Below are 17,446 nucleotides of genomic sequence, written 5' to 3'. Positions count from 1 at the left end.
AGGAATTATTTTGGGGAAGTTCTGTGGCCTGTGTTATATATAGGACATCAGACTAGATGATCACAATGGGCCCTTCTGGCCTTGGAATCTACGAATATATGATGCCAACAAAAATAATTACCAAAAGTTGGCTGGTGTATTGTAACCGCTGCTTATCATGTTGATCATCTCATCTCATTGATCTTGTACTCCTAGTCTCTCTGTTATATCAACCAATTTATTATCTCATCTTATACTTAGATCATAAGCTCTTTGGGACATGACCAAGGTTGTACTGCAGCTAGCAAACTGGGGCTGGGGTCTCTAGGCAATACCAAAATACAAATAATAAAAATAACTACAACACAGTCATAAAATCCATTACAAACATAACTCCCAATACAATACAAGTGCTTTTAAAATTTGAATTTGTCTGGTAGAAATATGCTTCATTCTCAAGTGTCCTGATGCAGAGAGGTCCAGCTGCACTTAATCTTTCAAGGATCTTCTGCTTTAGCCCCATCAGTACTACAGAAGGTTCCTTAATCCAAAGGTTTAGTTTCAGGAGCTACTAATAGAATTTAATTGTGACTGCAAATACAAGCATTTACTGAAATTATAGGGAGATGTGGATAAGTGATGCATGTTGACTAACACAATTTGAATTTAATCTGTTATGCCCCATAAGGAGGTACTCTAAATTATTTGACTTTTTTCCTGATCTATTTTACCTACTTTTCCGTGGAGTTAAATACAGTCCTTTGATTAATTGTAGGTTACATCTGAATGATACCGGTAGCTTTGATCAGTTAGGGTATCTTTTATTCCTTGACCCAACTTGCCATCAGAGTTGCTGTTATTGCCACCATTGGCAGTCCTGTCCTGTGCTTTAACAGATGCAGATAGTTCACTGGAGCAGGGACAGAGATCAGTTTGCTAGCTAATCCCATGGCATGGGAGTGCTTTCCCATGAGTCTCCAATCAGTATTTGCTTTGCAATTGAATGAGCTTAAGGGACAGCCTGACAGGCCCCACACAAATCTGAACACTGGCAGGATAGCCCTTTCCATTCTGTGGAGAGGATCACCCCAAGAGTGAACCATTGTAGGGAAGGGAATCAATCCCTCTCTCACTCGCCTCACACACACATCTCAATGGGATCAGGAATTTTCCTCACTGGTGCTTCTGTAGACATTGAAGCGGCTCAATATTCTCCATCGCTCAACTATTTTATTTTTAGTGTGGGCTTCAAATCTCAAAATAACTGACACAATATTACTGCAGCTTGTGGCTTACAATAAACTTTTGTTTCCCATCCAACAGAGTCTTGCTCATTTGCATTTAGTCTCTGCGCACAGCAGTATCAAAAGATAATTATTAAGAGGACACTAGTTATTAAAATACCAATGTTTCCACTAAGCCTTGCAAGGACTTTATTTTATTTAGTCTAAACTACGGTCATTAAAAAGGCCTTCTATATTGCAGTAGCTCTATGTATCCAAGCCCCAGCACTCTTATCAAAGCTTGCTTTATCAGCCAATATCAAATGGTAAAAAGAAAAGGAGTACTTGTGCACGGCTGTTCCTCTGAAACCTATCAAATGGTAAGGAATTGTTAAATTCTGAGAAAATGGCTTACCAGTGAGAGACTCAAAACTCAATCTATTTAGCTTATCAAAAACAAAATCAAGAGGTGACATGATTACAGTGTATAAGTATCCTCATGAGGAGAAAATACCAGGTACTAAAGGGGTATTTCATCTAGCAGAGAAAGGCATAACAAGAACCAGTGGCTGGGGGTTAAAGTCAGACAAATTTTAGACTGACCATTTAGTTTTTAAAATTATCGGTAACCTGGCAGTTATATCCTTGCAATGTCCTTTATTTATAATCATGCTGTAGTTTCCATGGTTTCATATCTTTAAATACTATTCAATCCAATTCTGTCATTAGATACATGCACACTACTCTCACTGCCTACAACCAGAGCTAAGCGAAAGAAATCCAAATTAAAATATCAACATAGTGTATCAGATACCCCCTTCTGTGAGTCTGTTTTTGGAGAAGGGAAGTTTGGGGTGAAGGTTCTCTATCCCTAATACAGACTACAGGCTACTTTTATTTTTTTTAATTGAAAAATCCTCATGAGTTTAAGTTACAGTGTAGGAAAGAACTCGGACTGGCTTTGGGAACCCAAAATCTAATAAGAGGTTTGCGAAAGCTCCAATACCGTGAGGTTTCCCCAGGCCTAATTATTACTGGCCAGATTTTGTGCTTGTCACTCCCACAAAACTCCCACTAGGCAGTCCTTACTTAGGAACAACTCCCTCTGGAGACAACAGGTATTGCAATGAGTAAAAACTGAACATCTCCATGTGATTCTTGGATGGAAAGAACTAAATGTACCCAGGTCTTGCCCTTTTCCTGTGGAAAAGACAGAGATCGGCAGTCTTTGCATCACTGTTCTCACATGGTCACAGGTATCCACAAAGAGGAAGGGACACCAGTGGCACTTGAGGGGTTATTAACTTTATCCCCTGCTTTTCTTTGTCAAGGCAGGGACAATCCCCAACAACCCCTCCACTGATGGAAGAATTCAGAGGAATCTGAGGGGAACCTGGTAATTCGCCCATCCGCAGTTCCCTCCCATGTAGCGGGTTATTTGGACCTAAGTAAGGGCCCGTTGACTTCAGTGGGAGTTTTGCCTGAGTAATTCCAACAGGATTAGGCCCTTTCTGAGGACTGCTCACCTTCTACTATCACTTTCTCTTTGCAGCTTCAGTTCCTATTGAATGGAACCTGCACATACAAACCAGTGATGATTCTCTGTCTTCTGAGTTTTGGAAATCAGCCAACAGTGCAGTTCTGGGGGTGCAACGCTGCCACCCAAACTCCCAAAGCCTAAGGAACCCAACTGTCTGATGGATCATTTCATACCAATGCTGAGCCTGCAGCTGGAGCTCCCTAGTCTGTAAAAGGCTGATATTAATACTGTAAAATGCACAGCGCTGATTGCATTTTTAAAAACAATTGGCAGGAATCCTATAAAATATTAATAAAGAACCATTTCCTGCCTGTATTTCCCTGGGAGATTCATAAACCGAAACCAAACAGGGCAATGGTGCAGAGAGCCTGACGCTTTCTTTGCTATTCCCATTCCATTGTCATTTTGCCGAGTCTGTAAATGCAAAAGGGAAATCAAAACAATTTAATTAGTTTCTTTGATGTTCCATAAAAGAGATTTTAAGCATGCTCTGGTTTAAATTTACCAGCACCATTCTCTAATATGGTTATGATACAAAATGCATATGGAGGGCTGCATTATGCACCCAGTGTGATATTTGGATGCAAAAATCTCCATAAAATTTAGTCATGCATGGCCCAATTTTCTGACATACGTACTTATGATAGGCATCCAAATTCCATATACAAGTTTGAAAAAAAAAAAAAAAAAGGCTTCCCTACATATATAAACTAATTTGTCTCCCCATATCCTTTACTGGTGGTTCTGAATAAACAATGAGATAAGAAGAAACCAATATTAAAACCAAGGAAACAAGATGTAACTAGTTCAACAAGTCTAAAAGTTTATAAGAATGTTGGTAATGCTTATTCTGTAGAATGCTAGGCACAGTTTAAAAGATTGCCCGAGTTTTTACTATTGTTTATCACATTTGTATTACAGTAGGGTCTACAGGCCCTGATTAAGGTAGACCCCAGAAGAGCTTACAATCTAATTAGAGTAGAAACAGGATAAGTACCCCTGGTATATCTCCTTTTGACATGCAGCATTTCAAAGAAGGCCAGTAAGGAAATTCTCTAGCCAGTGTCTATCCCTAGCACATCCCTGATTGAACATATGACGATGGTCCAGTTCTAATGCTGGTTTTGACACTAGCACATGCTTTGGCCTTTAGCAAGTCATTTCCCCTCCCCGTGCCTCAGTTTACTTACATGTAAGTAAGCACATGTAAGTAGATGTGCCTCAGTTTACCCATCTGTAAAATAGAGATAAATAATACTTACCTCTGCAGTGCTTTGTGGGGGCTAATTACTAATGCTTAAGAGATTTGAAGATGTTGAGTGCTGGGTATAATTATACTCCTTGATTTAAAAGAGAGGGGAGCACTATTGCCCTTCAGGACACAATGCAAGACAAATCTACTTACATGGGCTGCTGTGGAGAAGGACCTTAGGGAGAAATCAGGTGTGTGTGTGGGGGAGGAAGGAGTTGGTGTTTGATGCATGATATAATTTTGTTTTCATAATTTATAGCAGGGTGGTACAGGGTAGCTGCCAGCCGATGTGGGCTCACAGGGCTCAGGCTAAGGGGCTGTTTAATTGTGGTGCAGATGCTCGGGCTTGGCTGCGACCCTTCCACCTCACAAGGTCCTAGGGCCCAAACATCTACACCACAGTTAAACAGCCCTTTAGCTTGTGTCCTGTGAGCCCGAGTCAGCGCAGGTCAGCCACTGGTGTCTATCTGAAGGGTAGACACATACTCTCAGGGGCGGAGGGAAGTGGGGAGTCAGGCACCCTGCCTACTTGTGACAAGCTCTGCTCAGGAGAGTGAGCCAACCCAGATCTCTAAGGTGCCACAAGTACTCCTGTTTTTTTGCGGATACAGACTAACACGGCTGCTACTCTGAAACCCAGATCTACTGTGAGTAGTTAATTATCTAGGTGACTGGGCAGCAGTTAGTTAGTTAAGGAACACTTGGGCATAATAAAGTTTTAGGAGGTCTCAGCTCAGTTAGGAAGCAAGAACAGAAGAAGCTCCTGAGGAGAGAGACTCCTCAGGGGAGCTGAGTAGGAAGCTACTCCCAGTGCTGTCTCCCTGGTGAACAGATGTTCAGGGAGAGGGACAGGCCCAGAGAAAAAGTGCTCCCAGGCAAGGGACCAGAGCAGCCCAGGAGAACAAACGGGGCACGCAACCTCCTGAGAAGCGAATATGGAATTGCTCAGTGTCAGGGAATCACAGGGTCTGGTCTATGCCCAGCTGGTAAGTGACCCGTTTAGCGGGCCGGGTCCCAAGAACCCACACAGTTCTCCAGGACAGGCCTGTGGCCTCCAAGGCTGGGCCTTTGGCACCAGCTGAGCCAGACTCCTGCAGGGAGGCTTGTACTGTGCCCTTCTGGGCACAGTGCTCCCAGTCAGTGTTTACAGTGACACCGGCAGCCTTTTCAAAGCTTTATTAATTACGGAGCACACAGATTCTTACAGTCCTTCAATTAGCACAGAGGCAGAAATTAAGCCAGTGGTCCTCAAACTTTTCCTCTCACCATCCCCCGCCCCTCCTTACCAATAATAAAATGTTTCTGGGGCCCTCCAACTGGGAGTGGAGTTGCAGCCAGGCTGGAGTCCATGGCTGGCAGCTGCAAGTTGGGAGCTGGGGCCTGAGAGTGGGGTCGGAGGAGAGCTGGGGCAGAGTAGGGCTGAGTGGTGCTCCCTTCTTTATCCCTTGTGGGAGCTGGCCCAGGCCCCTCCACACCCCCGGGATGTTCTTCTGTGCTCCCTAGGGGGGGGTGCACCCCACAATTTGGGGACCACTGAGTGAAGCCATAGTCCATCCTGGTCAACCAGTGCCATGATGAAACAGCCAAGCTGTGATGAATTCCCCACCTTGTCCCCCCAGCTCCTGAGTTTCTCCAAAAAGCCGCCTTCTTCCACTCACCTGACACCTGGTTCTCCAGCTCAGTTCATAAGTCCCGCCTGCTGGGGTTTCCTGCTGTTAGGTGTTGATGGTTCAGTCCCTGAGCATCTCTTTGTCTTGCTGAATGCTGTGTTGATTCGGGGAAGGTTTGAGCCAGTTTTTTAATGACCCAGACAGCCAGGTGGCCCCTCACTTCATGCTTCCTGCGCTGGTTTAGTAGGAGACAAACTTTTTTTTTTTTTTTTTTTACAATGTAAAGTGCAGAGGGAAACTGAGACACTTATGGGATTCATAAGTGTTTTAGAAAAGTCCCACTTTCTCAGACTCTGAAAAGAGCGATGCGCTGTTGGGGGAAGGGTGGCATCCAGCTGAATGCCCAGCAGAGGCCCAAGCTACAGGCAGGTAATTCAGCCCCGAGAGAGCTCCATGGCTACAGAGGCAAGACATTAGACTGATTAATCCAGAGGCAGAGAGTTTCTGGTGGAGTAGCTGACTGATGCTTTCATTTATGTTTTCGTGGTGTTCTTTTCAGTTAAATAAATGAGACCCTCCACATAGGGCACTCTTTAATACTAGAAAGACCTGCTTGGACTTGCTTATGCCCTACGTGAGGGGAAATTTAGGTAGGCACAAATGCTTGACCTCAGGAGGCAGACTGGGGTGACCTCCACACCATTACACAGGGTGTCTAGAGCCTTGGATAGGTGTCCCTTTATATTTTATGTATACACTTAGTTAATATAATTCTTCTCATTAGCATCCCCTTAACTCTTGGCTTTATTCTACCAGTTTAAACTACCATGTTAAACATACCCCAATATCTTATTTATCTAGAATCTTTCATCCCATAGGTCTTAAATTGTCTATGCACAGGAATGACTTTGCCAGTCATTAGGTGGGGTGGAATGTGGTAGATATTGAATAGTGCACACATTTCAGAGCAAGGAGTGAAAATGATCAGATGTGTCGTTTATTCTGTTCTGTTCAGGTTCTTATGCTGCATTCACCTGGGGCAGAATGTAACTCCTCAGGTAATTGGACCGAACACCAGTGTTTACAGAATAGTTGGGCCTGAGCTGCAAAGTCTGGATACAGATCCAAACTTTACCCAAACTCAAGGGTGTTTAGAGCCAGGGTGTTTTATTCAGGACAATCTCTAGGTAACTCCTGTACCCTTGCAGAAAATGCAGTGGGACTTTTTCATTGACCTCCGTTTTACATTGAATCCAAAAGACTGTACCCTCCTACAACTTAATGGTGCCCCTTAACAGAACCCTGGAGCATTGGTTCAATATTGACTCAGAGAGAAAACTGCCACTTACTGAATCTTCAACACTGCCTCCTGCATCACCTGAATTTTTCTTAGATGTGTTTCTTCAAGTCTAGACAAGACTTTACTCTGCTTAGCTTACAAAATACAATGAGATCACAAGGCTGCCACAGTGTTATGGCGGCACCCTTTGATTTAGGGAGCTCAGACAGATAGAGCTAACTGTATATCAGTTTTAATAGAACTCTTGCAGGCAGTATAAATAAATCAAGACAAAATATTTCCCAGTTCAGAACAATGAGAGCCATAGAAACCTTTTCTTATATACATCCAGATATGTAGACATTGCTGTGCCTTGGCACTATAGGATCCACAGAAGGTACTCATACTTAGAGATAGTGTGTTGTGATGCAAGTGAGTCTTTGGAGCATAAAATAGTTCAAGATAAAGATCTCAATATAGAAGACTAAACATTGGACAGTTTCACTAACACTTTCAGTACCTCTCAAACTAATGTGTATAACAATCATTAATGCCAACAAAGCGTTGCTCGCATGCTTCGAGGGGAGAACAGAATCTTTTGATCTGAGGAATGATATTTTTTTCCCTACTGATCCTGTTTTAGAAAGTATTAATAAAGTCAGTCCCAGATTTTCAAAAGTGACTAGTAATTTTGACTACCTCCATTTTTGGGTGTTCAACTTAAGATGCTTTAAAGGAGCTTGATTTTCTGATAGGGTTGAGGACTACTCCCCGAAACTTAGATCCCTTTAATGTGACTCAGGTTGGGCACCAGAATCTCTGGTCACTTTTAAAACTCTTGGCTTAGTTATGTACCAGCATCATACAAGGGACATCAGCAGAATCTGAACCTATTTCCTTTAGTACTGCAGCACAGACCTCTACCACTTGAACTCAAGCAGTGGTTTTCAAACTGGGGTATGCGTATCCCTATGGATACTCATGCTCTTGTCAGGGGGTACGTGAGAAAAATCCTGTATTTGTGAACAATACATCATGTTATCCCTTACAGACTTTTTTTTTTCTTTTCTGTTTTCATGGGTATATTATGACCCTATCTTAGTTGGGTGTATGCGGCAGGCTACATTATTTGGCAAGGGATACACAGCCTAAAAAGTTTGAAAACCACTGAGCTAAAGGAATAACTTCGTTAGCTAGTAGCATTGGTAGGTTGTTGTTCTTTTTGGGCCAGCCACCGGAGGGCGACATAACATACATTCTGTCATTGTGTGACAAGTACAGTTTGTTTAAGAAGAAGTCAGAGTTGTTACCATTTCTTTTTTGAAACAGTGGGCCAGATCTATATCATAGAACTGGATCCTCAGCAAGTGTAAATTGGCATAGGTCTGTTGACGTTAGTGGAGCTATGCTGATTTACGCTAGCTGAAGATCTGGTCCAGGGACTTCACTGTTGTCAGGAATAGATTTGGCCCTGCCTGCCTGTCACTCACTCTAAAATAAAGTGAGCAATTAAAAAAAGACAAAAGGAAATAGCAGTTTCCCATAGAAAATATCGTGGAATAATTAAGCTACAGTTTACAGCCAAGGAATGAATGTATTAGAGCAAGGAGAGATTGTGTAGAATGGGAAATATATATTTTATAATGTTATTGTTTATTATCATTGGCATTGCTGTAGCACCTAAAGGCCCTAGTCAGGGATAAGGGCCCAGCTTTGCTGGGCACTATGCACATGCAGAATGATTAAATAGTCCCTGCGACCAAGAGTTTATAATCTGAGGCCTTCTCTACATGGGGAAAAAATTCTGTCATAGTTATTGCAGAATAAGTTATTCTGCAAAAGCTTTGAGAAATAGAATATTCCCTGTGGTCAATTTTCCTATAAGGACAAGGCCTAAGTATATGAATATGTTTGTATATTTATTTAGAGCCTGATCGTATAACCCCCACTCATGAAAGTATGTCAGGGTCTACTGACATAAGTAAAGGCTCAGACCGTTATTTATTAGGGTTACATTTGGATCCAGATTTCAAACTCCCCAAAGTTCAGAAGTGCTCAGATCTAGGCTATTGTGTTGGACTGATTCCAAAGACGGAGCAATAAAACTGTTCACTTACTCAAACACCAGCTGCAGTACTTTAATTCTCCTGTACCTTAGTTTCCTCATCTGTAGAGCCGGGCTAGTGTTACTGACCTCCATTATAAAGTGTTCCGAGATCTACTGATGACGAGCTATATAAGAGGTATTATTATTATTTTATTTTAATTAAGAACAATGTCTATTTGGTCCCTGAGATATTAATTCTTGTGTGATCTCTGCCTGAAAGGATTAGCGAGTGCATTTAATTAATCAGGAGCTACATTGTATTTTTCTATTAATTAAATAATCATTTACAAGACCAAACCCCAATTAAACAAGAGAAGGAGCTGTAAAAAACCACTCCTGCACAAATAAGGTGGCACATACAGCAAACTGAGGAGATTCTTACAAAAATTCTACAGAACTTGTAAATAAGAAGTAAACCCCCTTGTGCTAATGGTATGGTAAACAGATGTGTTTTGGCCCCTTGCTGAAGAATAGAAGGAGACCAACTCAGACCGGCTCCACAGGGAATTATGCATAATGAACCCAATAGACAAAAATAGTTCCTGACCTCTGCAGTGATAGCAGGTCGATGCTGAGATACAAATGAGTCAGGAGGAGAGACCGAAAGGTTCAATCTGGTACTCGTGTCCCACAATATATACATTTGCACGGCCTCTTCCCACCCACCCTCCGAAATAATCTTCCACTGTCTCATATTATAAACATCCAGGAACTGTAGGGGGAAGCACTGAGCTACCCAGATCCCCCATGATAACACTTGTACCTTTCTCTCTTCAGTTTACTTTTGGCACAGGAGAGAATTAGGCACAATCAAAAGGCAGTTTTCATTTTCTTCTCGAATGTTTACCAGTCATTTCAGAGGCCATTTCCCCAGGCCCCTGACTCTCAGACTCAATGTCACATCCAAATGAATACTTGGAAGACAAAGAGGCTCCAGCTGGACAGAAGAATATGATTAAGGGATACCTCTTCTCTTTACTTGGATGAGCTATTTTTGCATCAAATGTAATTTAAAAGGGGGAAGGGCTTATGATCGGACAACATAGAAGCACAGAAACTACACCTAAGGAGGACCCACCTGCCTAGACTGAATGAACGAAAGAGCTAGTGCATCTCTGTCTGCTCATTTGGACTTATTTCACATGCTATATGCCCAGATATAGCATACCTTCCACCAGGCCTAGCCTTGGAGGTGTTACAGGTTTTTCTACATCTCAATGGAGCAAAAGGGGAAGAGCTGTATTAAAACAAAACAGTTGTCAACTCTTGCAGTATTATCATGAGTCTCATATTATTTGGTATTTAACTTAAAGCTCCAGGCCCTGGGACACGTAATTACATGAGAATCTCAGTTCTCTTTTTATTAAGCCCTCATGGTTGCAGAGAGCTTGAAAATATGGCCTAAATTCTCATAAACCAGAAGGCAAATAAAAAGAACTCAATGTATATATATATTTTAAAATATCATGATTTTAAGGACAAAGTCATGATGGGGGGGGGGGGAGGCGGGGCTGACTCTTGGATGTTTAGAGTTGGCAGTACTGATAAAGTAGCATTTTCCCAAATGCTTTATTCCTCCTTTTTAAAAAAACAAAATACAAAGCCTGCCTCCAACTTGCTTTTCAAAAGCCCAAAAGTTAAAATACCAAGAAGCCAGGAACTACTGTATCAGTTTCTCAGCACGCAGCTTGCGCTGGTTTATCTTAGGGATTGATTTAGTTAAACTGGCACAAAAGGTTGTGTGAACACATTTATTTCAGTGTTTTGGATCTCTGACCATTCCATTTTTCCTGTGCTGCCTTTGAATTAAAAGGCCATCAATGGTCTGTTAGTTCCATCTGCTGGTTGTAGTGTGCCGCTGCAAGGGGAACAATGCAGCCACACTAGACAATTATTGCTGCAGCATATTTGTTACTTGAAGATTCACCCATAAAGTATGTGTTGCACTTGTATTTTTCTTGAGCAGCTCTGGGATGTGACTGCTAATCTGTCTATGATTATGGCATGGATGAGCATAGTGACCGCTGCAGAAATGCAGAGCATTCTCTCTCCCTATGGCTCTTAACCTTAACTGAGTCCAGTTGATAGAGGATATGGGGTTTCTTGTCAACAGCTCTCTTTAAGGGCTATAATGTATAATAGCAAGGTCATTACAAAGGGTAGAAACGATTAGTTAAATTAACCAGTCAGTATAGATTAGTGGCAAAGCTAAGGTACCTTTTTAAGGGTAAACAGGGGAGGAATAGAACCTTGTTAACGAATGATTTGCAATGCAATTAGGTGAACTGCTAACTAAATTCCTCCTGCGGTTACAAATGTTACAAGATTCTCCTTCACTTCCTGCCCTACACTGTAGTGTAATATTGCTGTATGCTGTCAAACAGCTCTTGCGTCCCACGCCGGAGATAACTGCATTTCTGTGGCAGATGAAGTGATCCCTATAAATCCTTTATTACCCGTACAGAAGTGTTGTAAAGCTTAACTAGTTGATTTGTGGAAAATGTTCTGAGCTCCTTGGATGAAAGAACAGCAAAGTATTATTAATTATGTCATTTGAGCAAAAATAGGTTATCTATGGGTGAAGATGGGATGCAGAGGGAAACTAACAATTAAACAGGGTATGACAATTTAAGGGGGATCCCAGGCATGTGCAGTATGAGGAAAAAGTGAGCAGAGAGATGCAGTCTAGATTGTGCAGAGTCAAAATGGCATATCCTCACTGTCTACATGCAGCTCTGGCTGCTGCACCTGCTTTGCTTATGGTCACATTCTTTGTTAGGCTAGAGGAGAAGAGTTGTAGACTTGTATATACGACCTTTCTGAGAATGCTGAATACTTCAGTGCCTGCCAGCACACTGCATCTATCTATGCCCTCCAAGGACAAGCACTGGCACAGAGAGGTGAATTAGTAGAAAAACTAGAGGTTTATTTTTTAATAAAATAAATAACCAAGTGTTGTAATTGACCAAGAGGAACAGTGCAGTCCTCATCAGGAGTAGGCACTCCTCTACGGGGAAGTGGCTTAGCCAGGGCTAACAAAATCCCTACAAATCAGGCAGATCCTAGGCTAATCCAGAGCATAGCTCCAAACAGCCCCTGTGCATTTCATAGCAGACCACAGAAGATCTAGGTGGAACTAGAACTGTCTGCTATGATCTCATTGGACTCTGTGGGTGTGTGCCTTTATCATATGTGGTGCCAACACCCAACTAGGGATCAGGAGGGTGATGTAATCAGTACTGTTTGGGTCTCCCCATGTTTGTTTTACACTCAGTATTTAGTTCGGCCTAACCTCTCCCTCTCTGTCTATTGTATTTGGACCAAGGATAGTAGCACTTCAGACAGACTGACCAGCTAGCAAGTGTGAAAAATTGGGACGGGGTGGGGGGTAATAGGCGCCTACATAAGACCAAGCCCTGAATATCGGACTGTCCCTATAAAATCAGGACAGCTGGTCACCTTAACTTCAGAGGGCCTTTTAAAAAAGAGCAACAAGGAAAAAGTCCCTCTGTGCTTTAAATTAATGGGGCTCCATGCTTCTCTTTTTTTGGGGTGAAGTCAGTGGGAATCCCCCATGCCAGAATAGTTTAGTCAGTGCCTAAAGCTGCGACTAAATCAGAACCATCTGCTATCTTGCAGCCCATTGAGCTTCCACTCACATTTTGGCTGCGCTCCTAAAGATGTGCACTCCTATCCTGACAAATATAGTCTGTTGAAACACAGACAAGATGTATCAGCCTAGGAATACTCAGTCTAAGGTATAAAATGGTGAGTTCAGCTGGCATTTGGTCTGTGATGGCCTGATGAACTGGGGGCTATTACAAAATATCAGAAGAGGAAGAGGTTGCAGGTTCTTCTTTCAGTGCAGACCCTGTCGAGAAAGAGACAGGTTCAGTAAAAGTCATCACCACCTTCTCCTGGATGGGTCTTCCTGCCCAGCACCTCCCCAGGAGGCATAGCTCTGTGCTAAAGTGTACTTCATCTGACTTTGCCATAGTCACGCCCAAAACTTTACAAGTAACCCAGGCCATTCACCCCAGATATTATTTCCATGATGTGGGCGTGCATCCAGCCCACACAATAAAATATTCACACCTGTTAAGATTTTACAGCCCCCATCTGTTGATCTAACCAACCATAAGCCACATCTGCAACCCCATTTCAACTCTCTCTTATTGCTCTCCCCAGCTCTGTTATCTTAACAGCATCTTTCTCATGCCTTGTGTGAAACAGGGAGGGCCAAATTCACCACTGGGTCAAATGGTGTGACTTCATCAACTTTCAGTGGTGCATCTAACTTAGAAGGGGAGGCCACTTACATTTCACTGAGAGCCCGTCACGTTGTTCTGCAGATTGCACATGGAGGAAGGGGAAGCCTCTTCTTTTTCCTGTGATATTGCCCAGTCCAAACCAGATGAAACAATTATTCCTTCTGGGATTACCCCACAGCAGCATCAGTGATAAAGACTAATCTATGTTGTGCAACAGTAATCATGATCCAATTGATCTCAATATGTTTCACACCATTCTTAGTGAAGCACTCCCAACTCTTTGGAAATCAGAGTAGACTTGTATTAAAAGTAGGGCTGTCGATTAATCACAGTTAACTCATGAGATTAACTTAAAAAATTAATCATGATTTAAAAAATTGTTGTGATTAATTGCAGTTTTAATCACACTGTTGTAGAATACCAATTGAAATTACCAATACCAAGAATACCAAGAGTAACAAGAAGGGTTTCTTCAGGTATGTTGACAACAAGAAGAAAGCCAAGGAAAGTGTGGGCCCCTTATTGAATGAGGGAGGCAACCTAGTGACAGAGGATGTGGAAAAAGCTAATCTACTCAATGCTTTTTTTGCCTCTGTCTTCACTAACAAGGTCAGCTCCCAGACTGCTGCGCTGGGCATTACAACATGGGGAGTAGATGGCCAGCCCTCTGTGGAGAAAGAGGTGATTAGGGACCATTTAGAAAAGCTGGACGTGCACAAGTCCATGGGGCCGGACAAGTTGCATCCGAGAGTGCTAAAGGAATTGGCGGCTGTGGTTGCAGAGCCATTGGCCATTATCTTTGAAAACTCATGGCGAACGGGGGAAGTCCCAGATGACTGGAAAAAGGCTAATGTAGTGCCAATCTTTAAAAAAGGGAAGAAGGAGGATCCTGGGAACTACAGGCCAGTCAACCTCACCTCAGTCCCTGGAAAAATCATGGAGCAGGTCCTCAAAGAATCAATCCTGAAACACTTACATGAGAGGAAAGTGATCAGGAACAGTCAGCATGGATTCACCAAGGGAAGGTCATGCCTGACTAATCTAATCGCCTTCTATGAGGAGATTACTGGTTCTGTGGATGAAGGGAAAGCAGTGGATGTATTGTTTCTTGACTTTAGCAAAGCTTTTGACACGGTCTCCCACAGTATTCTTGTCAGCAAGTTAAAGAAGTATGGGCTGGATGAATGCACTATAAGGTGGGTAGAAAGTTGGCTAGATTGTCAGGCTCAACGGGTAGTGATCGATGGCTCCATGTCTAGTTGGCAGCCGGTGTCAAGTGGAGTGCCCCAGGGGTCGGTCCTGGGGCCGGTTTTGTTCAATATCTTCATAAATGATCTGGAGGATGGTGTGGATTGCACTCTCAGCAAATTTGCGGATGATACTAAACTGGAAGGAGTGGTAGATACGCTGGAGGGCAGGGATAGGATACAGAGGGACCTAGACAAATTGGAGCCAAAAGAAATCTGATGAGGTTCAATAAGGATAAGTGCACGGTCTTGCACTTAGGACGGAAGAACCCAATGCACCGCTACAGACTAGGGACCGAATGGCTAGGCAGCAGTTCTGCGGAAAAGGACCTAGGGGTGACAGTGGACGAGAAGCTGGATATGAGTCAGCAGTGTGCCCTTGTTGCCAAGAAGGCCAATGGCATTTTGGGATGTAGAAGTAGGGGCATAATGAGCAGATCAAGGGACGTGATCGTTCCCCTCTATTTGACATTGGTGAGGCCTCATCTGGAGTATTGTGTCCAGTTTTGGGCCCCACACTACAAGAAGGATGTGGATAAATTGGAGAGAGTCCAGCGAAGGGCAACAAAAATGATTAGGGGTCTGGAACACATGACTTATGAGGAGAGGCTGAGGGAACTGGGATTGTTTAGTCTGCAGAAGAGAAGAATGAGGGGGGATTTGATAGCTGCTTTCAACTACCTGAGAGGTGGTTCCAGAGAGGATGGTTCTAGACTATTCTCAGTGTCCTCAGAAGAGGACAGGACAAGGAGTAATGGTCTCAAGTTGCAGTGGGGCAGGTTTAGGTTGGATATTAGGAAAAACTTTTTCACTAGGAGGGTGGTGAAACACTGGAATGCGTTACCTAGGGAGGTGGTGGAATCTCCTTCCTTAGAAGTTTTTAAGGTCAGGCTTGACAAAGCCCTGGCTGGGATGATTTAATTGGGGATTGGTCCTGCTTTGAGCAGGGGGTTGGACTAGATGACCTCCTGAGGTCCCTTCCAACCCTGATATTCTATGATTCTATGAAATTTATTAAATATTTTGGATGTTTTTCTACATTTTCATATATATTCTGTGTTGTGTTCGAAATCAAAGTGTATGTTTTTTATTATAAATATTTGCACTGTAAAAATGATAAACAAAAGGTATAGTATTTTTCAGTTGACCTCATACAAGTACTGTAGTGCAATCTCTTTGTCGTGAAAGTACAACTTACAAATGTAGATTTTTTTTTGTTACATAACTACACAAATACAAAACAATGTAAAACTTCAGAGCCTTAAATCCACTCAGTCCTACTTCTTGTTCACCCAATCGCTAAGACAAACAAGTTTGTTCACATTTACAGGAGATAATGCTGCCCTCTTCTTATTTACAGTGTCACCAGAAAGTGACAACAGGCATTTGCATGGCACTTGTTTAGGTATTTACATGCCAGATATGCTAAACATTCATATGCCCCTTCATGTTTCAGCCACCATTCCAGAGGACGTGCTTCCTCGCTGATGACGCTCGTTAAGAAAATAAGGCGTTAACTAAATTTGTGACACAATTCTCCCCCAAAGAATTCAATGTCCCCTGCTGTTTTACCTGCATTCTGCCATATATTTCATGTTATAGCAGCTGCAGATGATGACCTAGCACATTTTCTTCATTTTAAGAACACTTTCACTGCAGATTTGACAAAACACAAAGAAGGTACCAATGTGAGATTTCTAAAGATAGTTACAGCGCTCGACCCAAGGTTTAAGAATCTGAAGTGCCTTCCAAAATCTGAGATGGACAAGGTGTGGAACATGCTTTCAGAAGTCTTAAAAGAGCAGCACTCCAATGCGGAAACTACAGAACCTGAACCATCGAAAAAGAAAATCAACCTTCTGCTGGTGGCATCTGACTCAGATAATGAAAATGCACATGCGTTGGTCCACATTGCTTTGGATTGTTATCGAGTAGAACACGTCATCAGCATGGACGCATATCCCCTGGAATGGTGGTTGAAGCATGAAGGGACATATGAATCTTTAGAGCGTCTGGCATGTAAATATCTTGTGATGTTGGCTGCAACAATGCCATGAGAACCCCTGTTCTCACTTTCAGGCAACATTGTAAACAAGAAGCAGGCAGCATTATCTCCTGCAAATGTAAACAAACTTGTTTGTCTGAGCGATTGGCTGAACAAGAAGTAGGACTGAGTGGACTTGCGAGCACTACAATTTTACATTGGTTTATTTATGAATGCAGGTTTTTTGTACATATTTCTATACTTGTAAGTTCAACTTTCAAGATAAAGAGAATGCACTACAGTACTTGAATGAGGTGAATTGAAAGATACTATTTCTTTTGTTTTTTTACAGTACGAATACTTATAAAATGAGCACTGTACACTTTTTATTCTGTGTTGTAATTGAAATCGATATATTTGAAAGTATAGAAAACATCCAAAAATATTTAAATAAATTGTATTCTATTATAAGTTTGATTAATAATGCAATTAGTTTGATTAATTGTGCGATTAATTTTTTAATCACTTAGTCCTAGTTAAAAAGTATCCTAGAAAGATCAGTAAGTGTATGTCCAGTGACTCATAAATAACCCCACATTTCAATGGGTATTCTTTTAAAACACCCAAGAATAAGTTCTTTCTGCAAGTCACCTCTTGTCCTGTAGGATGCACTGTAGATGGAGCAAAGGATTTAACCCCAACTCAACCTCACGACTCTGAGAATGGATCATTAGACATAAGGACTGAGATTTTCAAATCCACCTAGGAGATCTGGGTGCTCAATGCCCATTAAAATTAATTTCTGGAATAGCTGTTCATTTGAATGGAAATTGACAGTCCAGATCCCTTAGGCAGCTGTGAAAAACAACCTGGATTTGCAGTGTTGCAATGTTTTGATGTTATTCTAAGGTGATATGGGTGGGGGTTTTAAAAGCAGTTAATGCTGGCCTAGCT

At 42.2% G+C, this 17,446-nt stretch overlaps 1 protein-coding gene and 1 long non-coding RNA gene across 3 annotated transcripts in view; one reads left to right on the top strand and one right to left on the bottom strand.

Annotated features, from left to right (window-relative positions):
* LOC140899771 (uncharacterized) overlaps positions 1 to 17,446 on the top strand; it is a 137,437-nt gene that overhangs the window by 3,617 nt on the left and 116,374 nt on the right. The gene's annotated exons all lie outside the window — the stretch shown is intronic.
* P2RX1 (purinergic receptor P2X 1) overlaps positions 10,570 to 17,446 on the bottom strand; it is a 38,176-nt gene continuing 31,299 nt past the window's right edge. Inside the window, exons 12-13 of the mRNA XM_073315811.1 lie at positions 13,310 to 13,378; positions 10,570 to 12,861 (exon numbers count right to left, since the gene is read on the bottom strand). Coding sequence (XP_073171912.1) covers positions 13,313 to 13,378 — 66 coding nt within the window. The 3' untranslated portion in view covers positions 10,570 to 12,861; positions 13,310 to 13,312. The remainder of the gene's footprint in view (positions 12,862 to 13,309; positions 13,379 to 17,446) is intronic.

Source organism: Lepidochelys kempii, chromosome 17 (genome assembly GCF_965140265.1).
Source record: "Lepidochelys kempii isolate rLepKem1 chromosome 17, rLepKem1.hap2, whole genome shotgun sequence".
NCBI lineage: Eukaryota > Metazoa > Chordata > Testudines > Cheloniidae > Lepidochelys > Lepidochelys kempii.
The sequence above is the reverse complement of the archived record's forward strand: the minus strand, read 5'-3'. Positions and strand labels throughout refer to the sequence as shown.